The sequence below is a fragment of the Pituophis catenifer genome, unplaced genomic scaffold, assembly GCF_029215685.1.
Source record: "Pituophis catenifer annectens isolate HBS135680 unplaced genomic scaffold, rPitCat1.0.hap2 SCAF_5, whole genome shotgun sequence".
NCBI classification, from domain to species: domain Eukaryota; kingdom Metazoa; phylum Chordata; class Lepidosauria; order Squamata; family Colubridae; genus Pituophis; species Pituophis catenifer.
The window spans coordinates 10,935,379-10,952,760 of record NW_027256885.1 but is presented as its reverse complement, the minus strand read 5'-3'; the positions used below and the strand labels follow the sequence as shown (position 1 = coordinate 10,952,760).

The window sequence follows — 17,382 nt, the reverse complement described above, 5'->3', positions numbered from 1 at the left end:
TTAAAACATTCACAATTAAATATCTCATTTCTCTATTGTATATTTCTGGTAAAATCCCTAATAAAAATATCTCTGGTTTAAAGTCACTGTGTTTCTTTGTCATTTTTTCCAACCATTTGTGGATTTTAGTCCAATATCTTTTAGCTTCTGCGCATGTCCACCACATATGGTAATATGAGCCCGGAGTCTGATGACACTTCCAACATTTCTCCAATTTATTCTTGTACATTCTGGCTATTCTCGCCGGGGGTAAATGCCACCTGTAAAACATCTTATACAAATTTTCCTTATATGCTGTTGACATTGTCATTTTATAATTCTGCAACCATAATTTTTCCCATTTCTCTAAGTCAATCCCATGACCCACATTTTTCCCCCATGCAATCATTGTTTCTTTAACTTGTTCTTCTGCCAATTTTACTTCTAATAAATGACTGTACAATTTTTTAATTACATGGTCATCAGAACCTGTTAAGATTTTATCTAAGTTTGTCAAGTTACTATAAAAACCCTCCATTTTAGAATCTTCATCATATCTAGACTGTATTTGCATATATGAAAACCAATCCATTTCAAACTCTTGTTCTTCTAGTTCTTGCTTCGACTTGTGTTCACCTCTTTCATTTAATAATTCACCATATCTAACAATTTGTTCCTTTCTGAATGTTATTGCGTGTGAGACTGCTTCAATAGGTGATAACCAAACTGGAATTTTTAAATAGTAACATTGTTTGATCTTCTCCCAGTTTAATAACAAAGATTCTCATATCATATGCCTTCTGAAATAACCCTGTACTTTTGTACTTTTATACCATAAAAGCGTGCCAACCCAACAATAAATCATGTCCTTCTAAAGTCAACAATCTAATATTCCTTAGTGTTATCCATTCTTTAATCCACATCAAATTACAAGCTTGATAATATAATTCCCAATCCAGCAAACCAAAACCTCCTCTTGATCTAACATCTTGCATCAATTTTAGTTTTATCCTTGCCTTTTTGGCCTGCCATATATATTTTAACATCATTTTATTTAAATCTTCAAAATATTTTTTTCCCAACTTAATTGGAATTGTCTGAAATAAATATAAAAGTCTGGGCAGTATATTCATTTTAATAGTTGATATTCTCCCTATCAATGATAGCTGCAAATTCTCCCATTTTGTTAGATCTGTCGCTATCTGTTGTTTAAGCTTATCATAATTATTCTCCTTAAGAGTACCACATCTTGCTGTCAAATGTATTCCCAGATATTTAACCTTATTCGTGACCTGCATCCTTGATACTTCCACCAATTCTTCTTTCTGTTTTTTTAACATATTTTTGTCAACATCTTCGTTTTGTCTTTATTTATTTTCAAACCAGCCACTTTCCCAAAATCTCCTATTTTGTCTATCAATTTGTTTACAGATTGAAGTGGTTCTTCCAAGATAAACACCAGGTCATCAGCAAATGCTTGCAATTTATATTCTTGATTTTGAATTTTCATTCCTTTTATTCCTTTTTCTTCTCTGATGTTTCTGTTTAGTACTTCTAATGTTAACACAAACAACAGTGGTGACAATGGACAACCTTGTCTCGTTCCTTTTTGTATTTCAATAAATTCTGTCAGCTCTCCATTCATCATTATTTTTGCTGTTTGTTTATAATATATAGCTTCTATAGCTTGGACAAATTTCTCTCCAAAGCCCATCTGTTTCAATTGTAGTATCATAAATCACCAGTTCACATTGTCAAAGGCTTTCTGTGCATCTAAAAACATCAAAGCCATTTGCTTTTCTGGGTGCACATCATAATATTCCAATGTATCCAAAATTATCCTCAAATTGTCTCTAATCTGCCTTTTTGGCAGAAATCCATTTTGATCCAGGTGTATAAAATTATTTAAATATCTTTTAAGTCTTTCTGCTAATATTGTAGCGAAGATTTTATAATCTGAGTTTAGCAAAGATATAGGCCTATAGTTTTTGACTTGTAGGTCAGTATCTTCTTTTGGAATAAGTGTAATATATGCTTCTAACCATGAGTTGGGTATTTCCTTCTGTAGCATTACTTCATTCATAATTTCTAGTAATGGGAGACTCAGTGATTCCTGCAAAGTCTTATAATATTCCGCCGGTAATCCATCTGGACCTGGTGCCTTCCCACTTTTTTGTTTTTTAATTGCTTCTGTCAACTCCATCATTGTTATATTCCCTTCTAACATCATCTCAACATCTTTTGGAATCTGAGGTAAATTTGCCTTATGTAAATATTGTTTAATATTTTCCTCTTCTATCTTTTCTTTTTCATATAACTTTTTATAATAGTCTTGTACAATGTTCTTCTTCTCCTCATTTCCAAATCTAATTTGTCCTTGATCATCTATTAACTGTGATATTTTCCTTGAGTTCCTTTCTTTTTTCAATTTATATGCTAGCCATCTGCCTGGTTTATTAGCATCTTCAAAATATTTCTGTTTAGCGTTCCTGATTTTTTGTGCTAGCTCTTCTTTCTCTAATAATCCCATTTTATGTTTAATCGTGTCCATTTTCATTTTAATGTCTTTTTTTTGTGGGAACTTCTGCAGTTCTTTTTCAACTGTCTTATAATCATCCTCTAGAATTTTATATGCTTGCCTTTTCTTAATATTTCTTTTCCTTGTGTAGTCAATAATCAGGCCTCTGGCATAACCTTTCATGGTATCCCACCGGTTCTGCAGTGATGTATCCACATTTTGAGACTCTAAAACAACATTTCTCAACCTTAGCAACTTTAAGTTGCATGGACTTCAACTCTCAGAAGCCAGCAGCCTGGGGAATTCTGGGAATTGAAGTCCACATATCTTAAAGTTGCTAAGGTTGAGAAACCCTGCTCTAAAGTCACATTTGATTTACATAAAATCTGTCCAAGCCAAGCATCACCATGTGATGTCTATGGAGATTCTCAGTCATCCAGGTCATGGTTGTCACAAAGGTGCTTTTTCAAGAAGCAACTGGACTTAGACATTTCGCTTCTCATCCAAGAAGCTTCTTCAGCTCTGACTGGATGGTGGGGAATGGAAGGATTTCATTCAAGAGTCTGCAAGGAGTAGCAATCCTTCCATTCCCCACCATCCAGTCAGAGCTGAAGAAGCTTCTTGGATGAGAAGCAAAACATCTTCAAAGAAAAACCAGAAAGTCCAGTTGCCTCTTGAAAAAGCACCTTTGGGACATCACCATGGGAAAAGTACATTATTTTGACAGGAAAGGCTCCCAAGAAATCTATGTGTCCATCATCCCATGGTGAGCAGGTGTTGGAAGAAATATCCATCTGGTTCAGTTCCAAGTGGGGAGAAAGACACTGGAAACATGGAGGCTGATTGGAAAGATGGTTTATTGATGGACAGGACCACAAGGGTTTGAGGTCCTAGGCAGCTGACCACATGGAGTTGAGAGAGGTATTTATACCCTCTCTTGGGCCTTGCCCTTGAGCTTCCTGTTCCTGTGCAGGAAATGTATTCTATTGCTTGTCAGACTCCCAGGGGGTTATGTAGGGGTCATAATTAACTTTTTAGGTTGTCTGAATTAAGTTTGATTGAAGCCTGGACTCTCTGAGATGATGTTATGAGGAGGCTTGTGTCCTGAAAGGATGTTGGATCATTCCTATTGTGTCTTAATGGCTTTCCTGGTTTGGCTCTTGAGTGAGGGCTGATCCTACCATTCTGCCTTTGTTCAAAATATCCTGTCTTGAATGGATTACCAAATCTGCATTTCTAAAAGCTGGCCTCAGCTTAGTATCTGCTTGGGGGCAGGGAACTGTGGCTCTGAGTTTCTGTCTCCCTTAAGATTTCTATTTCTCTTTTAGGGGAAATATAATATTCTGCCTTTTTAAATATTTCTCAAAGTATTTCATTCTTCTAGGAGAGGGGTGGGTGCTAACTTTCTACACAGGAAAATAAATAATGCTTGCTTCTGTCCCTGTTGTTGAGACTGCTTAACTTATAGCTTAATAGCAAAACTCTGTGCATGTCTAGAGGGTGTGGGAAAGTTAGTTTTCTGGATATGGGCATTGCAACCCTTCAGGCAGTTGGATAGTATTTGAAGCAGGGGCGAAATCTGACCGGTTTGGACCGGCTCGGGAGAACCGGTAGGGACGATTTGCATCGGTTCGCTGAACTGGTAGTAATCACCCCTGGTTGGCCCCACTAACGCCCGCCCGCTCGCCACTCACCTCTTCCGGCTCGCTCGCTGCTTCCGGCCACTCACCGCTTCCGGCTGCTTGGCCCACCCACCCACCCCCGCCCTATATAAATTCCCTTCGCCACGCGGCCCAGCTACTTGCTTCGCCAACACCCGCTCAGCTCAGCACCTCGCTCAGTCACCTCGCCGATGCCTGCTCAGCGCCTTGCTCAGTCGCCTCGCCGACGCCCGCTCAAAGGTAAGCATTGCCGGTTGTGGCCTAGCATGCCACACCCCCCCATCCCCAGCCTCACGGAGTTCACGAAGCCGCTGGGGATCAGTTGCGGCCTAGCGTGCCGCCCCCCCCCATCCCCGGCCTCGCGTAGTTCACGGAGCTGCCAGGGATCGGTTGCAACCTAGCATGCCGCTCCACCTCCATCCCTAAAATCCCAAAAATATAGCAATTTAACATTGAAACATAGTTCGTAATTCAAATAAAACTACAATACAATTTGCAATTATTTCCCACAATTCTATCTCTTTAAACATATCATTTATATAAAAACCAGTTTAAGTAATTCTTATTTGTAATTCATAGACCTATATTATTTCAATCTTCTTTTCTTTTTTACTTAGATATATTATCAACAATATTGAAAATTTTAAAATATTAAAGTTATTGAAAATATTCAAATTATTGCAATTGTTATAGGTATTTAAACAATATCCCAATTTTTATAGTCATCAATTATTCTCAAGTAATACCATGTAACATCGTAATAAACATTGATTCATTATGTCCATTGATATATTTTCTTTTAACATAATCTATTTCTCATATATTATAGCTTCCTTCCATATTTCAATTTTAAGTATCTGTAACATATTCTTCTCATATTTCTGTTAACCATTATTAATCTCAATATAGTTATTTTGTAAATCAAAGTCCTGGACTTTTCTATCTTACCCCATATTCCCCAATTCTTTCACTGTTGATCCCAGTGTAATCATCTTTATAACTATTGTTATTCACAATATCCTCTCAAAAAACCTCCTTCCGGTTTGGTGTCGTGGCGAGACAGTCAGGGAATTAGCAGGCTCTGATGACCTCTGCGAAAACCCTGGCTGACGAACCGCTGCCGATGTGTCTTCGGACCAGAACCGTCCTGCAGGGACAGGGAAGAAAGAGAGGCACCTCGGACGACCAAGAGGAAAAGGCAAGTTCCTCGATGGTTGGAGGGAACTCTCTGTGACTCGGCGGCGGGGGGTGGCAGCCATGGCGGCTGCCACGAAGCTGGGACAACCGGATCAAGTAATGAGCAGGAGGAAAGTGGAACGGAATGGAGTTTTTTTGAAGCCGGGTGAGTGACAGCCAACCTAGGCTTGTAATAACATCAAGGGAAACATCTTTTAACTACAAGACCCCTAGCGATAAAAGAGCGGCTAAGGAGCATGGGGGCAAATAAGATTTTGAAACGTAACTTTAAAGAGACAAAAGACCCGATAGAAAATTGACTTTTGAATAAAACTAATTGGAAACGTTAAACATTGAGACATGGTCAAAGGATTGGAAAGAGTTTAAATTTGGACTGGACTTTAAAAAAGATTTGATACTTTTAAAAAGAAAAAGAAAAAGAGAAGCCAAGTAAGACTGCTATGTAACTGAAACAAAATGGATACTTGTTAAACAATTGGAAATTGTGGATTGCAGAGAGACACCTTCTGGAGTAAAAAGGAACATTGCAACATGAACTTTACAGATAACAATCGTGAGAATTTGTGGAGGATGATTTCTTTGTCTGCAGGTGGCTTGACTTTGGGAAAAAAAGAAAAGGGGAACTACAATGGAACTCTTATAATTGGGATAACATTAACTTAAAAAGAATAAAATGGCGCAGGAATTAGAGAAGGAACAAATTGATGTATTTGACTTGGAATGGAAATAAGAAAAATAACTAAAATGATATATGGAGGATAAAATTTGAGTCATTGAAGCTGAAATGAAGTATATGCAAGCAGACACGAAAATGAAGAAACAAGACACAAAAGCTGGAAATAAAGAAGACAAAGACAACGTGATTAAATAAGAATAAGTAATGTGAAGGTGGATAGTAATAATAAAAAGGAGGTACAGAGGAATTATTGAGTCTGTCATCTGCACCTCTATAACTATCTGGTTTGGTTCTGCAACCCAACAAGAGAGACACAGACTTCAGAGGATAATTAGAACTGCAGAAAAAGCAATTGCTACCAACCTGCCTTCCATTGAGGACCTGTATACTGCATGAGTCAAAAAGAGGGCTGTGAAAATATTTACAGACCCCTCGCATCCTGGACATAAACTGTTTCAACTCCTACCCTCAAAACGACGCTATAGAGCACTACACACCAGAACAACTAGACACAAGAACAGTTTTTTCCCGAACGCCATCACTCTGCTAAACAAATAATTCCCTCAACACTGTCAAACTAGTTACTAAGTCTGCACTACTATTGATCTTCTCATGGTTCCTATCACCCATCTCCTCCCACTTATGACTGTATGACTGTAACCTTGTTGCTGGTATCCTTAAGATTTATATTGACTGTTTCCCTATGACTATCATTAAGTGTTGTACCTTATGATTCTTGATGAATGTATCTTTTCTTTTATGTACTCCGAGAGTGTATGCACCAAGACAAATTCCTTGTGTGTCCAACCACACTTGGCCAATAAAGAATTCTATTCTATTGGGTAAGTAAGTGTTTTTTTTTTTAAATAGTTAATTGGTTTTTTTTAAGGATTTTTTTTTAGGAAATAGCCATATAAAATTTAGGAAATTTTAGCTGCTTTTATATTTTTAGATTTGTGCTGCTTTGTGAAGTTTTGTGTGTTTCTGTAGTGTTTCACACTCACTACACAAACACACAAAATCTCACAAAGCTGTACGTGACATTTTGTGTATAAAGTGTGATAGTTGGTTTTTGAGCTCTCTGTGACTCTGTGAGGATCCTGCTTGTTGCAGGGGTCATTTTGTGTGCTTTTTACATTGTGTGAGTGTCAGCCACCCAGTCACATGTCCACCAAGCCACGCCACAGAACTGTGGGGGACATTTTTGAATTTCACCACTGATTTGACGGCTAATCCAAGCTCAAGGGTGTTTTTTTTAAAAAAAGTCATATCCACGTTGTACTCCAGATTTGATCTGTCTACTCTCTTCATGCTCGCCCCCCCCCTTACTTTCCGGTGACTACGCCGCTGTCCCTTTAAGATCCAGGCTTCCCTTTCTGCTCCCCATCACAACACCAGCAACACGTGCCTACCCGCGTGCTTCCAACGCTGAACTGTCGCCTTTTCCCCCCTGTCGCCTTCCCATTGGTCAAAACTGGGTCAGGCTCCACCCACCGTCTCTCCTCCCATTGGTCAAATCTAGGTCAGCGCTCCACCTGCCCCATGGCAGAAGCAGCAGTTGGGGGGGGGTGGAACGGTGTTTGCAAATCTCACGCTCTCGGACTGCTGGTTGGTGGAGAAGGGCTCGCGAAGCCCCGCCCACTTTCGCTGCCCGGCCCCTGCTACTTTGTGGCAAAAGGTGGGGCGAATTCGGAAATAGTTGCGAAGTGCTTGTTGAGGAAAGTAACTGGAGCGATTTTTTTGCAATTTTATATCTGCATCTATCCGTCTATTGCACGCGCCTAGATCAAATGCATTGGTTCCCTTCTGGGGGAAGCCTGCATAGGACTCCGGAACGGATCGGGATCCGCTTTCGGTTTCTTCCCCTTATTATAACGGCGATCTGGCAGAGAAGCTGGTGCGAAAATTTCGGATTCCTTCATTGCCCGCCCGAGAAGACGCTTTTCCCTCGTTGGAGATCGCGCATTGCTTTTTCCAGTGCTTCTAGGATTTAGCTGGAGGAGGAAAAGGCGAGTTGATCCACCGTTTAGAGGGAGCAGGATCTATTAGTGAAGGGATCACATCGCCGAGTCTTGATCCTTCTTGGTGCCGACTGGTTGCTAAATTTGGAGCGGGCCAAAGCGGGGGCCGTCCGCCTGCGCCCTGGAGGCTTATTTCGAGGCTGGTGGTGGAAGGAGAACGAGAGAGGAAAGGGGGGGGGGGCAAGCGGGAAATAAATCTTTTTTGGGGGGGGAATCATCCAGGTCCTGAAATTTCCTTCCCTTCCTGAACATCGTCGATAGATAGATAGATAGATAGATAGATAGATAGATAGATAGATAGATAGATAGATAGATAGATGATAGATATTCTTCTTCGTAGGCTTTATGTGTGTTTTTCCTCTAGCCGTAAACCTTGGTTACATAGGGAAAACCTGGCTAGAGGAAAAACAAACACACACACACACACACACATATATATATTTCTTTATCAGTAAAATATATTTGGTGTGTGTGTGTATATATATATATATATATATATATATATATAGAGAGAGAGAGAGAGAGAGAGAGAGAGAGAGAGAGAGAGAGAGAGAAATATATATATATTTCTAAAGTCGGGACACTTTGTTGGAGTTCGTCGAAAAGAGAAGAAAACCCCACCGTCGGGGGTAGGCATCTCCTGGAGTTAGCTGTTGCTCCCACCGCCGCCGCCGCAACCATCACCATGGCCCAGGGCAGTCCGGCACCCAGTCTCATGTCTCCTCCTCTGGCGATCGGAGGCCCCAGTTCCAGTATGGTCAGTCTCAAGAGCCTCCTGCAGGGACCGGTTAAGAGTCCTGAAGGCCGGGGGGCCAAGGATCTGGGCTCATGTGAGTGATTTCACCCCCCCCCACCCCGCCCCCACCGCCTGCAACATGCCACGTCTAACCAGCATTAGACCTGCATCTAACCACACAAAACATTTTCTGCTTTCAAACTGCTTCACCAGTTCACAGCGGAGGGATTTGTTTGTTTAGAAATTGCTAAAGCAATTTTTTTGTGTCACTGTGTGGATTATCATCTATCATTTTATCTGTCTCAGCATTCTAGATAGCTACTCTATGCTATCCCCCCCCCCATCTACTATCATTCATCATGTAGTTGCCAGGAATCAAAAACAACTTTGATGGCACATAATCCATCAACTATATATAGAATTGCTGCTAGTTCCATTTTACAGTTTGGGAACCAAGAGGATGAGCCACCCTAGAGGGAGAAAGAGATTGCTCATATTTGCAAAGCATATTTTCCGGTTATGAACCAGATCATGGTTTATTCAACCCATTTTTTATGGGCTTGTCCTACTTACTGAAGCATGAACTTGACATGGCTGGCCAGGTTGCACCACACATTAGATACATTACGTTTGGATGGTTTGTGATTCAGTGTGCCTGTGGGAACATGGAATTAAATTGAGGGTCTCCTCTGGGCCAGTATCATTTTTCATTCATCACTTGAACCTTGAGAACCTTTCATTTCATTTTCATTATTTCATTTTCATTATTTATTCATATAATTATTATTTCATATATTTATTTATTATTTCATTTTCATTATTTCATTCAGTATTTCATTTTAATAGTCCAAGTGTTTTTTGCCTAGCATGCCTGAGCCATGCCAATTTCATAACATGGATGCAGTTTAAAAGAATTAGATGTCTCATGTCATATTAAAGATAAATGGTATCAGGTTGTTGTGGGATCTCTGTGTGTGCATGTACCAGAGAGGGGGGGGAGGGAGGGAGGGAGAGAGAGACCCTATAATAAATATCATTCCAGCTGTCATTCCACCCCAATGATGCCCTTGAAGTGATGTCCCGGTGCCTGGAGGCCGTGCGGATCTGGATGGGGAGGAACAGACTCAGGCTCAACCCATCCAAGACCGAGTGGCTGTGGTTTCCGGCATCCCGATATAGCCAGTTGGTGCCATCACTGACTACTGGGGGCGAGTCGTTGGCCCCCACGGAGAGGGCTCGCAACTTGGGTGTCCTCCTGGATTCACGGCTGTCTTTAGAAGAGCATTTGACGGCTGTGGCCGGGAGGACTTTCTATCAGGTTCGCCTGATCCGCCAGTTGCATCCCTTTCTGGATCGGGACTCCTTACGCACGGTCACTCATGCCCTCGTCACTTCCCGCCTGGACTACTGTAATGCTCTCTACATGGGGCTCCCCTTGAGGAGCACCCGGAGGCTCCAACTGGTCCAGAATGCGGCTGCGCGGGTGGTTATGGGAGCGTCATGGCGTTCCCATGTAACACCTCTCCTGCGCGAGCTGCACTGGCTCCCGGTGGTCTTCCGGGTGCACTTCAAGGTTTTGGTTACCACCTTTAGAGCGCTCCATGGCTTAGGACCTGGGTACTTACGAGACCGCCTTCTGCCACCAGTAGCCTCTCACTGGCCAGTATGCTCCCATAGAGAGGGGCTTCTCAGGGTGTCGTCGGCCAAGTCGGCCAAACAGTGTCGACTGGTGGCCCCCAGGGGAGAGCCTTCTCTGTGGGGGCACCTGCCATTTGGAACAAGCTCCCCCCGGAGATACGGAGGATCCTGGATTTACGCACTTTCTGCCGTGCCCTCAAGACCTTTTTATTTCAACAGGCTGGCCTGGCCTAACTTCTTCTTAATTGTTAATTTTAAATTTGTTTTAAAACAATAGTGTTTTAATCTGTATGGGCCAAATTATTTAATGTGTTTTTATATGGTTTTTTAAATTTTGTAGTATGTGTGTCTTTATCTTTTGGCTGTTCACCGCCCTGAGTCCTCCGGGAGTAGGGCGGTATATAAATCCAAAAATAAAATAAAAAATAAATAAATCTTGTTCATTTTTCCTCCTGACTACATTGGTTTCCCAATCTCCCTGCTCATTTGGGATTCTTTGCAACATTGGATTGTGTTTTCCATCCCAACCTGGCCAATCTCTTTTAAAGTAACAGGAACGCACCAGTGGTAAAGAGGCCGCCTTGCTGTGGTTTTCTGCTTGTTTTCACTTCTACCTTTTCTGCCATCTGGATTTGGGAAGAGGAGGGGGGAAAAGGAGCAGAGGGAGTGTTGCCATTAACGCGGTGTCCTCATTTCAACCTGCCACTGTTACTTCCCCTTTTTGTTCTGTTTCCTGTACTGTGAATTGCAAGAACAAGGTTTGTGTTCAAGGAAGATTCTTTTTCAAGAAATTGCTTATAAGAGCTTCTGTGCCTTCTGCGTGCATAGAAGATGTAGCCCTGTTTTAATTTTGATGGAATCATCATTTTAATGAAGCTTTGGGGGGGGGAGGTTGTTCTCTCATAGCTTTTGGCTGGGAGGGGCTTAGATCTTAGAATTCCACAGGAGAGCAAAGCCCTTGTAAATAGGATACGGTATAGTAGGTAGAGTTGGACACAGCACTTCTGAATTGCCCTCCTCAAACCTGGCACCCTTCTGCTAGAGTGGACTGCAGCAGTGGTTGGAGGGGGAGCGGGGGAGTTGTAGTCCAATCCATATGAAAGATGCTTGCTTCTGGAAGGCTTTGGCCAAGATGTAGGTGGGAGCCAGGATTTTCAAAGATCAGGATGGGGGAGTAAGGGGGTGAGAGAGGAATTTCCAAGCCTAAAACTTATCCTTCTCCCCATTCCCTGTAATGACATCTTTAAGAAGCACTTTCCATGTCTGTCATTGCAGTTCCTTCCTTTTTAAATGGATTTTTGGAATTCTAGTGTTTTCTAATTCAGTTCCTCTAATGCCTCACAATGCATCATCATCACAGAGGGATTTTTAAAAAATTATTATGGAAGGCTGGGGGGGGTATCAGGTTTTCAGGTGGGGAAATGGCTGTCATAGTGTCCTTGCAGGAGGGGGCCAGGAGAAGATAAGCAGAGACATCTTGGACTTCTGAGCTGGGAGAGGAAGAGAGGGGAGGGGATCCTCTTTAAGACCCTCCCAGAGAGAAGGTTTGGGGAGCCAGGATTTCTGGAGTTTTGCTGCTGGAGAAATGCCAACTCGTCAGGGTTTTCCAGGGTGATCCATCAAGGGGTGTTTCTGTACATGTGTGTGTATACACACACACACACACACACACACACACACACACACGCTTACATCTGCCGGCTGGCAGCAGTAAATCCCTTAAAGCTGCACACAGCTCAGCCACGGGACACAGCAGGAGGGAACGAAACATGCCATGTGGAGCTTGGTCTCAGGAAACAATCTCTAAGACTTTTCACAAGAGCAATCAGACAACAGGCGGGCAAGGGAGGTGGGGGTGGCAGCAGCCGGGATATTGTGGGGACAATCAGGGCATTTCCCAGGGTCAGCAAACTCCTTCCCCCTCCCCCAAGGAGAAAGAAGGGGGGAGAAAAGAAGTGGGGGGGGGAGCACCTTCTCTCCACAAGCTGGCATTTATATTCTAGTTTAGCAGTCAGGATGAGAGGTGGACAGAAGGATACAGACGCTGGGTATTTGGGTATAGAGACCATGATGTGGGGACGGGCAGCTGGTAAGCCAGATCAAGGTTTGAAGGGTGCCAGTTGGATCCCTTAGCCTACCTGGGCATAATCTTCTATGGGCTCACCACCTCCCCTTTTAGTCCTTATTTAATATTTATTTTCCTCCTAGCTGTGTGATCCTCATTAAGACAAGATCCCTGTGTACAGAGGGGAGACCATTGTGTGTTTTGAGCCCCCCTTCCCCCAACAAGTGCATTGGGATGCCTGCATTGGGAGACATATTCCTTCACGTGCGCCTCCTTCCTCCCCTCCCCCTGGATTTTAGGAGCTGATGCTAACCTTGACTATCCGTATTAGCGTTCAAGGGTTGTTGATGTTTTTTTTTCTTTCTGCCAAGTGCATTATTTTATGCTGCTTTGGAGAGCATTCTGCTCCTGGGTTTTTTTTTTTTTTTTGTGTAGTGTACATTCGCTCGCTCACTGGGGGCTCAGTTTGCTTCTAATGACTCCAACCACTGGGAAGGCTGCTTGGTGCTCTGTGTTTGGAGGTTTGATTATTTTCGTTTGGTTAGGGTTATGACCGCAGCAGGCTGGCTGAGCCTGGGTTCAAAATCATCATCATCATCATCATCATCATCATCATCATCATCATCATCATCATCATCTTGTGGTGTTCACTCTGCTTGGTGCCACAGCCTGAATATTGGACATTAGCTACTGTATTTCCCTGCTCCGTTTCATTATATTCCTTTTAGCACCTGATCCCCAAATATCCTGAGCCACATTAGTTACAAAGCTAGTATCTTATGTGGTTTGTGGGTGAGAGTATTATGTGTACCCCAAGCTAGGATTACCTGATGGTTCTGTTTACTGTACATATGTAATACATGCCTAGGAATAATGCGGGTTAAATACTGTATATTGTGTGAATTCAGCCTTGAAGTACTTTGTATTCTGAAACAGTTTTCACCCCTGCAATAGGTAGTGGGTCAGAATTAGAAAACAAGGCTCACATGCTGAAGTCCAGCTTTAGGTATTACATTAAATTGGCCATGGGGAGGGAATTTATGGGAAATTTTGGGGGAGTGAGGGAGCAGTTTAGGAGGTAATTTTAGTGTCACACAGGAAAAATCTTTGTGCTTAAGAGCCAGGACTAAAGGCCCGCAAGGTCAGTTGGGCTTGTTGATTGCGTACCTGTCTCCCAGCTGTGTAACAATGGCCCTTCCCGGGCTACTCGACGCCCTGTTGGGGCTGGTGGTGGAGTTTCCCAGACTTATTGTACTTATTGTACTGGGGGACTTCAATCTGCCTTCCCTGGTCGGGGTGTCGGGGGTGGCTCAGGAGTTCATGGCTTCCATGGCAGCCATGGACCTGACTCAGATTATTCAGGGCCTGACTCATGAGGGGGGCCACACGCCCAATCTTGTTTTTATCTCGGAACGGTGGCGGGTTGAGTTCGGTGGGGGAATATCTGCTATTTACCCCCTGTCATGGACCGATCACTATCTCCTTCGGCTGGGCTTCCAGTATGCCACCCCTCCTCGCTGGGATGCGGGACCGACCACCTGGTTCCACCCCAGGTGCCTGATGGACCCGGAGAGGTTCCAGATGGAGCTTGGGACGATACCTCTCTCTCTCTCCCACGCCCCGGTCACGGCCCTGCTGGATGCCTGGGATAAGGCGGCCGCTGGGGCTCTCGACCGTATCATGCCTTTGTGGCCTCTGACTCGACGCAGATCTCGGTTGGCTCCTTGGTTTACGGGGGAGCTCCGGGGGATGAAGCGCCGTAGGAGAGGCCTAGAGAGCTGTTGGAGAGCCAGTCGTTCCGAATCTGACCGTGCACAGCTAAGGTCGTTTACACGATCTTACCTGGTGGAGATGGCGGCGGCGAAGCGTCGCTACTTCTCCGCCCTCATCGCGCCCGCAGATAATCGCCCAGCTGCCCTGTTTAGGGTGTCCCGCTCCCTCTTGAATCAGAGGGCAGGGGAGGACCCTTTGTGAGGGCGGGCCGAGGAGTTTAGTCAGCATCTGCCGGACAAGATTGCTCAGATTTGGGACGGCTTGGACTGTGACTGGGCAGGGTCAAATTTATTTATTTATTTATTTATTTGTTTAAATTTCTATACCGCCCTTCTCCAAATAGGACTCAGGGCGGTGCACAGCCTAAGTAAAAACAAAGCATACAAAATTTAAAAAACAGTATTAAAATAATTAGATATTCTGGCCGTAAATTAAAACAACCCAATTTAAAATCAATTTAAAATTTAGCTCAAGCCAGCCCAGCTAGTTGAAATAAATAAGTTTTCAGGGCCCGACGAAAAATCCGGAGGTCTGTTATTATACGTAACTCTGGGGGAAGGTTATTCCAGAGGGTGGGCGCCGTCACAGAGAAGGCTCTCCCCCTGGGGGTCGCCAGCCGACATTGTCTGGCGGACGGCACCCTGAGGAGGCCCACTCTGTGCGAGCGTACTGGCCGGTGGGAGGCTATTGGTGGCAGTAGGCGGTCTCGTAAGTACCCCGGCCCTAAGCCATGGAGCGCTTTAAAGGTGGTCACCAACACCTTGAAGCGCACCCGGAAGACCACCGGGAGCCAGTGCAGCTCGCGCAGGAGCTGGTGTCACATGGGAGCGCCTCGTCGCCCCCATAATCCCCCGCGCGGCCGCGTTCTGGACCAGCTGGAGCCTCTGGGTGCACCCCAGGGGGAGCCCCATGTAGAGAGCGTTGCAGTAGTGAGGAGGCAGCGTTGCAATGGTGAGGAGGCGGCGGGTCTTGTTAATTGGGGGGAGTTAGATCCTGTCACCCCTGAGGAAGTGGACAGGATCATGAGGAAGCTGAGTGCGACCACATGTGTATTGGACCCGTGTCCCTCCTGGCTGGTTTATTCAGCTAGGGAGGTGACACGTGACTGGATACAGGCAGTGATAACTGCTTCCTTGGGTGAGGGAAGCTTTCCTGCCGCCTTGAAGGCGGCGGTGGTTAGGCCCCTCCTCAAGAAACCTGCCTTGGATCCAGCTACTTTGAGCAACTTCTGTCCGGTCTCCAACCTTCGCTTTATTGCAAAGCTTTTTGAGAGCGTGGTGGCACGTCAGCTCCCGGTGGCCCTGGATGAAGCGGAGTATCTAGATCCGTGCCAATCGGGTTTCAGGCCCGGATACAGCACGGAGATGGCATTGGTCGTGCTGGTGGATGATCTCTGGAGGGCTCGGGACAGAGGTTATTCCTCTGTTCTGGTCCTATTAGATCTTTCGGCGGCTTTCGATACCATCTACCATGGTATTCTGCTGCGACACATTGAGGGGTTAGGAGTGGGAGGCACTGTTTTACGGTGGTTCTCCTCTTACCTCTCGGGTCATACGGAAGCAGTGTTGGCGGGGGACAGAGGTCGGCCATGAGGCCCCTCACTTGTGGGGTACCTCAGGGGTCGGTCCTCTCGCCTCTTCTGTTCAACATTTATATGAAGCCGCTGGGAGAGATCGTCCGTGGTTTTGGGGTGAGGTATCAGTATGCTGATGATACCCAACTTTTTATATCCACCCCGAACCAGCCCAGTGATGCCCTCGACATGATGTCCCGGTGCCTGGAAGCGGTACGGGTCTGGATGGGGAGGAACAGGCTTCGGCTCGGCCCTGCCAAGACCGAGTGGCTGTGGGTACCGGCATCTTGGTCCGATCAAGAGGTTCCATCTTTGGCTATAGGGGGCGAGGTGTTACCCCCTGTAGACAGGGCACGCAACGGGTGTCCTCCTGTACTCACGGTTGAGCTTAGAAGATCATATAACAACCGTGACCAGGGGGGCGTTTGCCCAGGTTCGCCTGCTGCACCAGTTGCGCCCCTATTTGGACTGGGATGCCCTACGCACAGTTACTCATGCGCTAGTCACCTCCCGTATTGACTACTGCAATGCTCTCTACTTGGGGCTGCCCTTGAAGACCACTCGGAGGCTTCAGCTGGTACAGAACACCTCTCCTTCGCGACTTGCATTGGCTGCCGGTTGCCCTCCGGGTGAGATTCAAGGTGCTGGTGATGACCTATAAATTCCTACATGGCTTAGGCCCAGGATATCTGTCGGACCATCTGCAACCAGCAGCAGCAACAGCTCCCCATCGTCTGGTGCGTTCTCACAGGGAGGGCCTACTCTGGGTGCCGTCGGCTAGACAATGTCGGCTGGCGACCCCCAGAGGTAGAGCTTTCTCTGTGGGCGCACCCACCCTTTGGAATCAACTCCCCCGGGAGCTCCGGTTGGCCCCTGACCTTCGCACTTTCCGCCGCGAATTAAAAACATGGCTGTTTAAATTGCCCAGCCTGGACTGATGGGGTTTTAATTTTTAATGTATTTTAATATGCGTTTAATATGTATTTTAACATGTTTCTTACTTGGATTGAGTTTGTATATCTTAATTGTTGTGAGCCGCCCTGAGTCCTGTGGAGATAGGGCGGCATATAAATCTAATTAAAATAAAAAAACAAACAAACAAAGGAGGAATGGAGACAAAAAGTTTATCATTTTTATTTTCCACTGTATCTTTCCCCATATTTTAAATAATATAAGCAGTATTCTTTCTATATCCTGTTCTTTGCTGTTATTTATCCTCTGTAGGCATTTTATCCTTGTAGTACCCTTGTTGAGGTAATTCATTATTCCCATTTTACAGATGAGGAAAACTGAAGCTTTAAGAAAATGGCCATGGACTGTTCTGATGAGTCCCGTGACTGGGTCAAGATTTCATCCATCAGTTCATAATTGCCAGTTTCAGGTAGTTGTGTGGGTGGATCCAGGCATTGGAAGAAGAGAGGAGGAGGAGCAGGAGAAGGAGGGAGGGAGGAGAGAAAATATTCCAGGATCAATCTGTATGGGGCATCTCTTCACAATTGGGAATTGTATGTGGGTTTAATCTAGTCATGGGGCGTTGGGAGTGAC

At 44.7% G+C, this 17,382-nt stretch overlaps 1 protein-coding gene across 1 annotated transcript in view; it reads left to right on the top strand.

The window, feature by feature from the left end:
- Positions 1–8,722: 8,722 nt before the first annotated feature.
- The window catches only part of DBP (D-box binding PAR bZIP transcription factor), an 82,612-nt gene continuing 73,952 nt past the window's right edge, over positions 8,723–17,382 (top strand). The window contains exon 1 of the mRNA XM_070944385.1: positions 8,723–8,882. Within this exon, the coding sequence (XP_070800486.1) occupies positions 8,738–8,882 (145 nt within the window). The 5' untranslated portion in view covers positions 8,723–8,737. The remainder of the gene's footprint in view (positions 8,883–17,382) is intronic.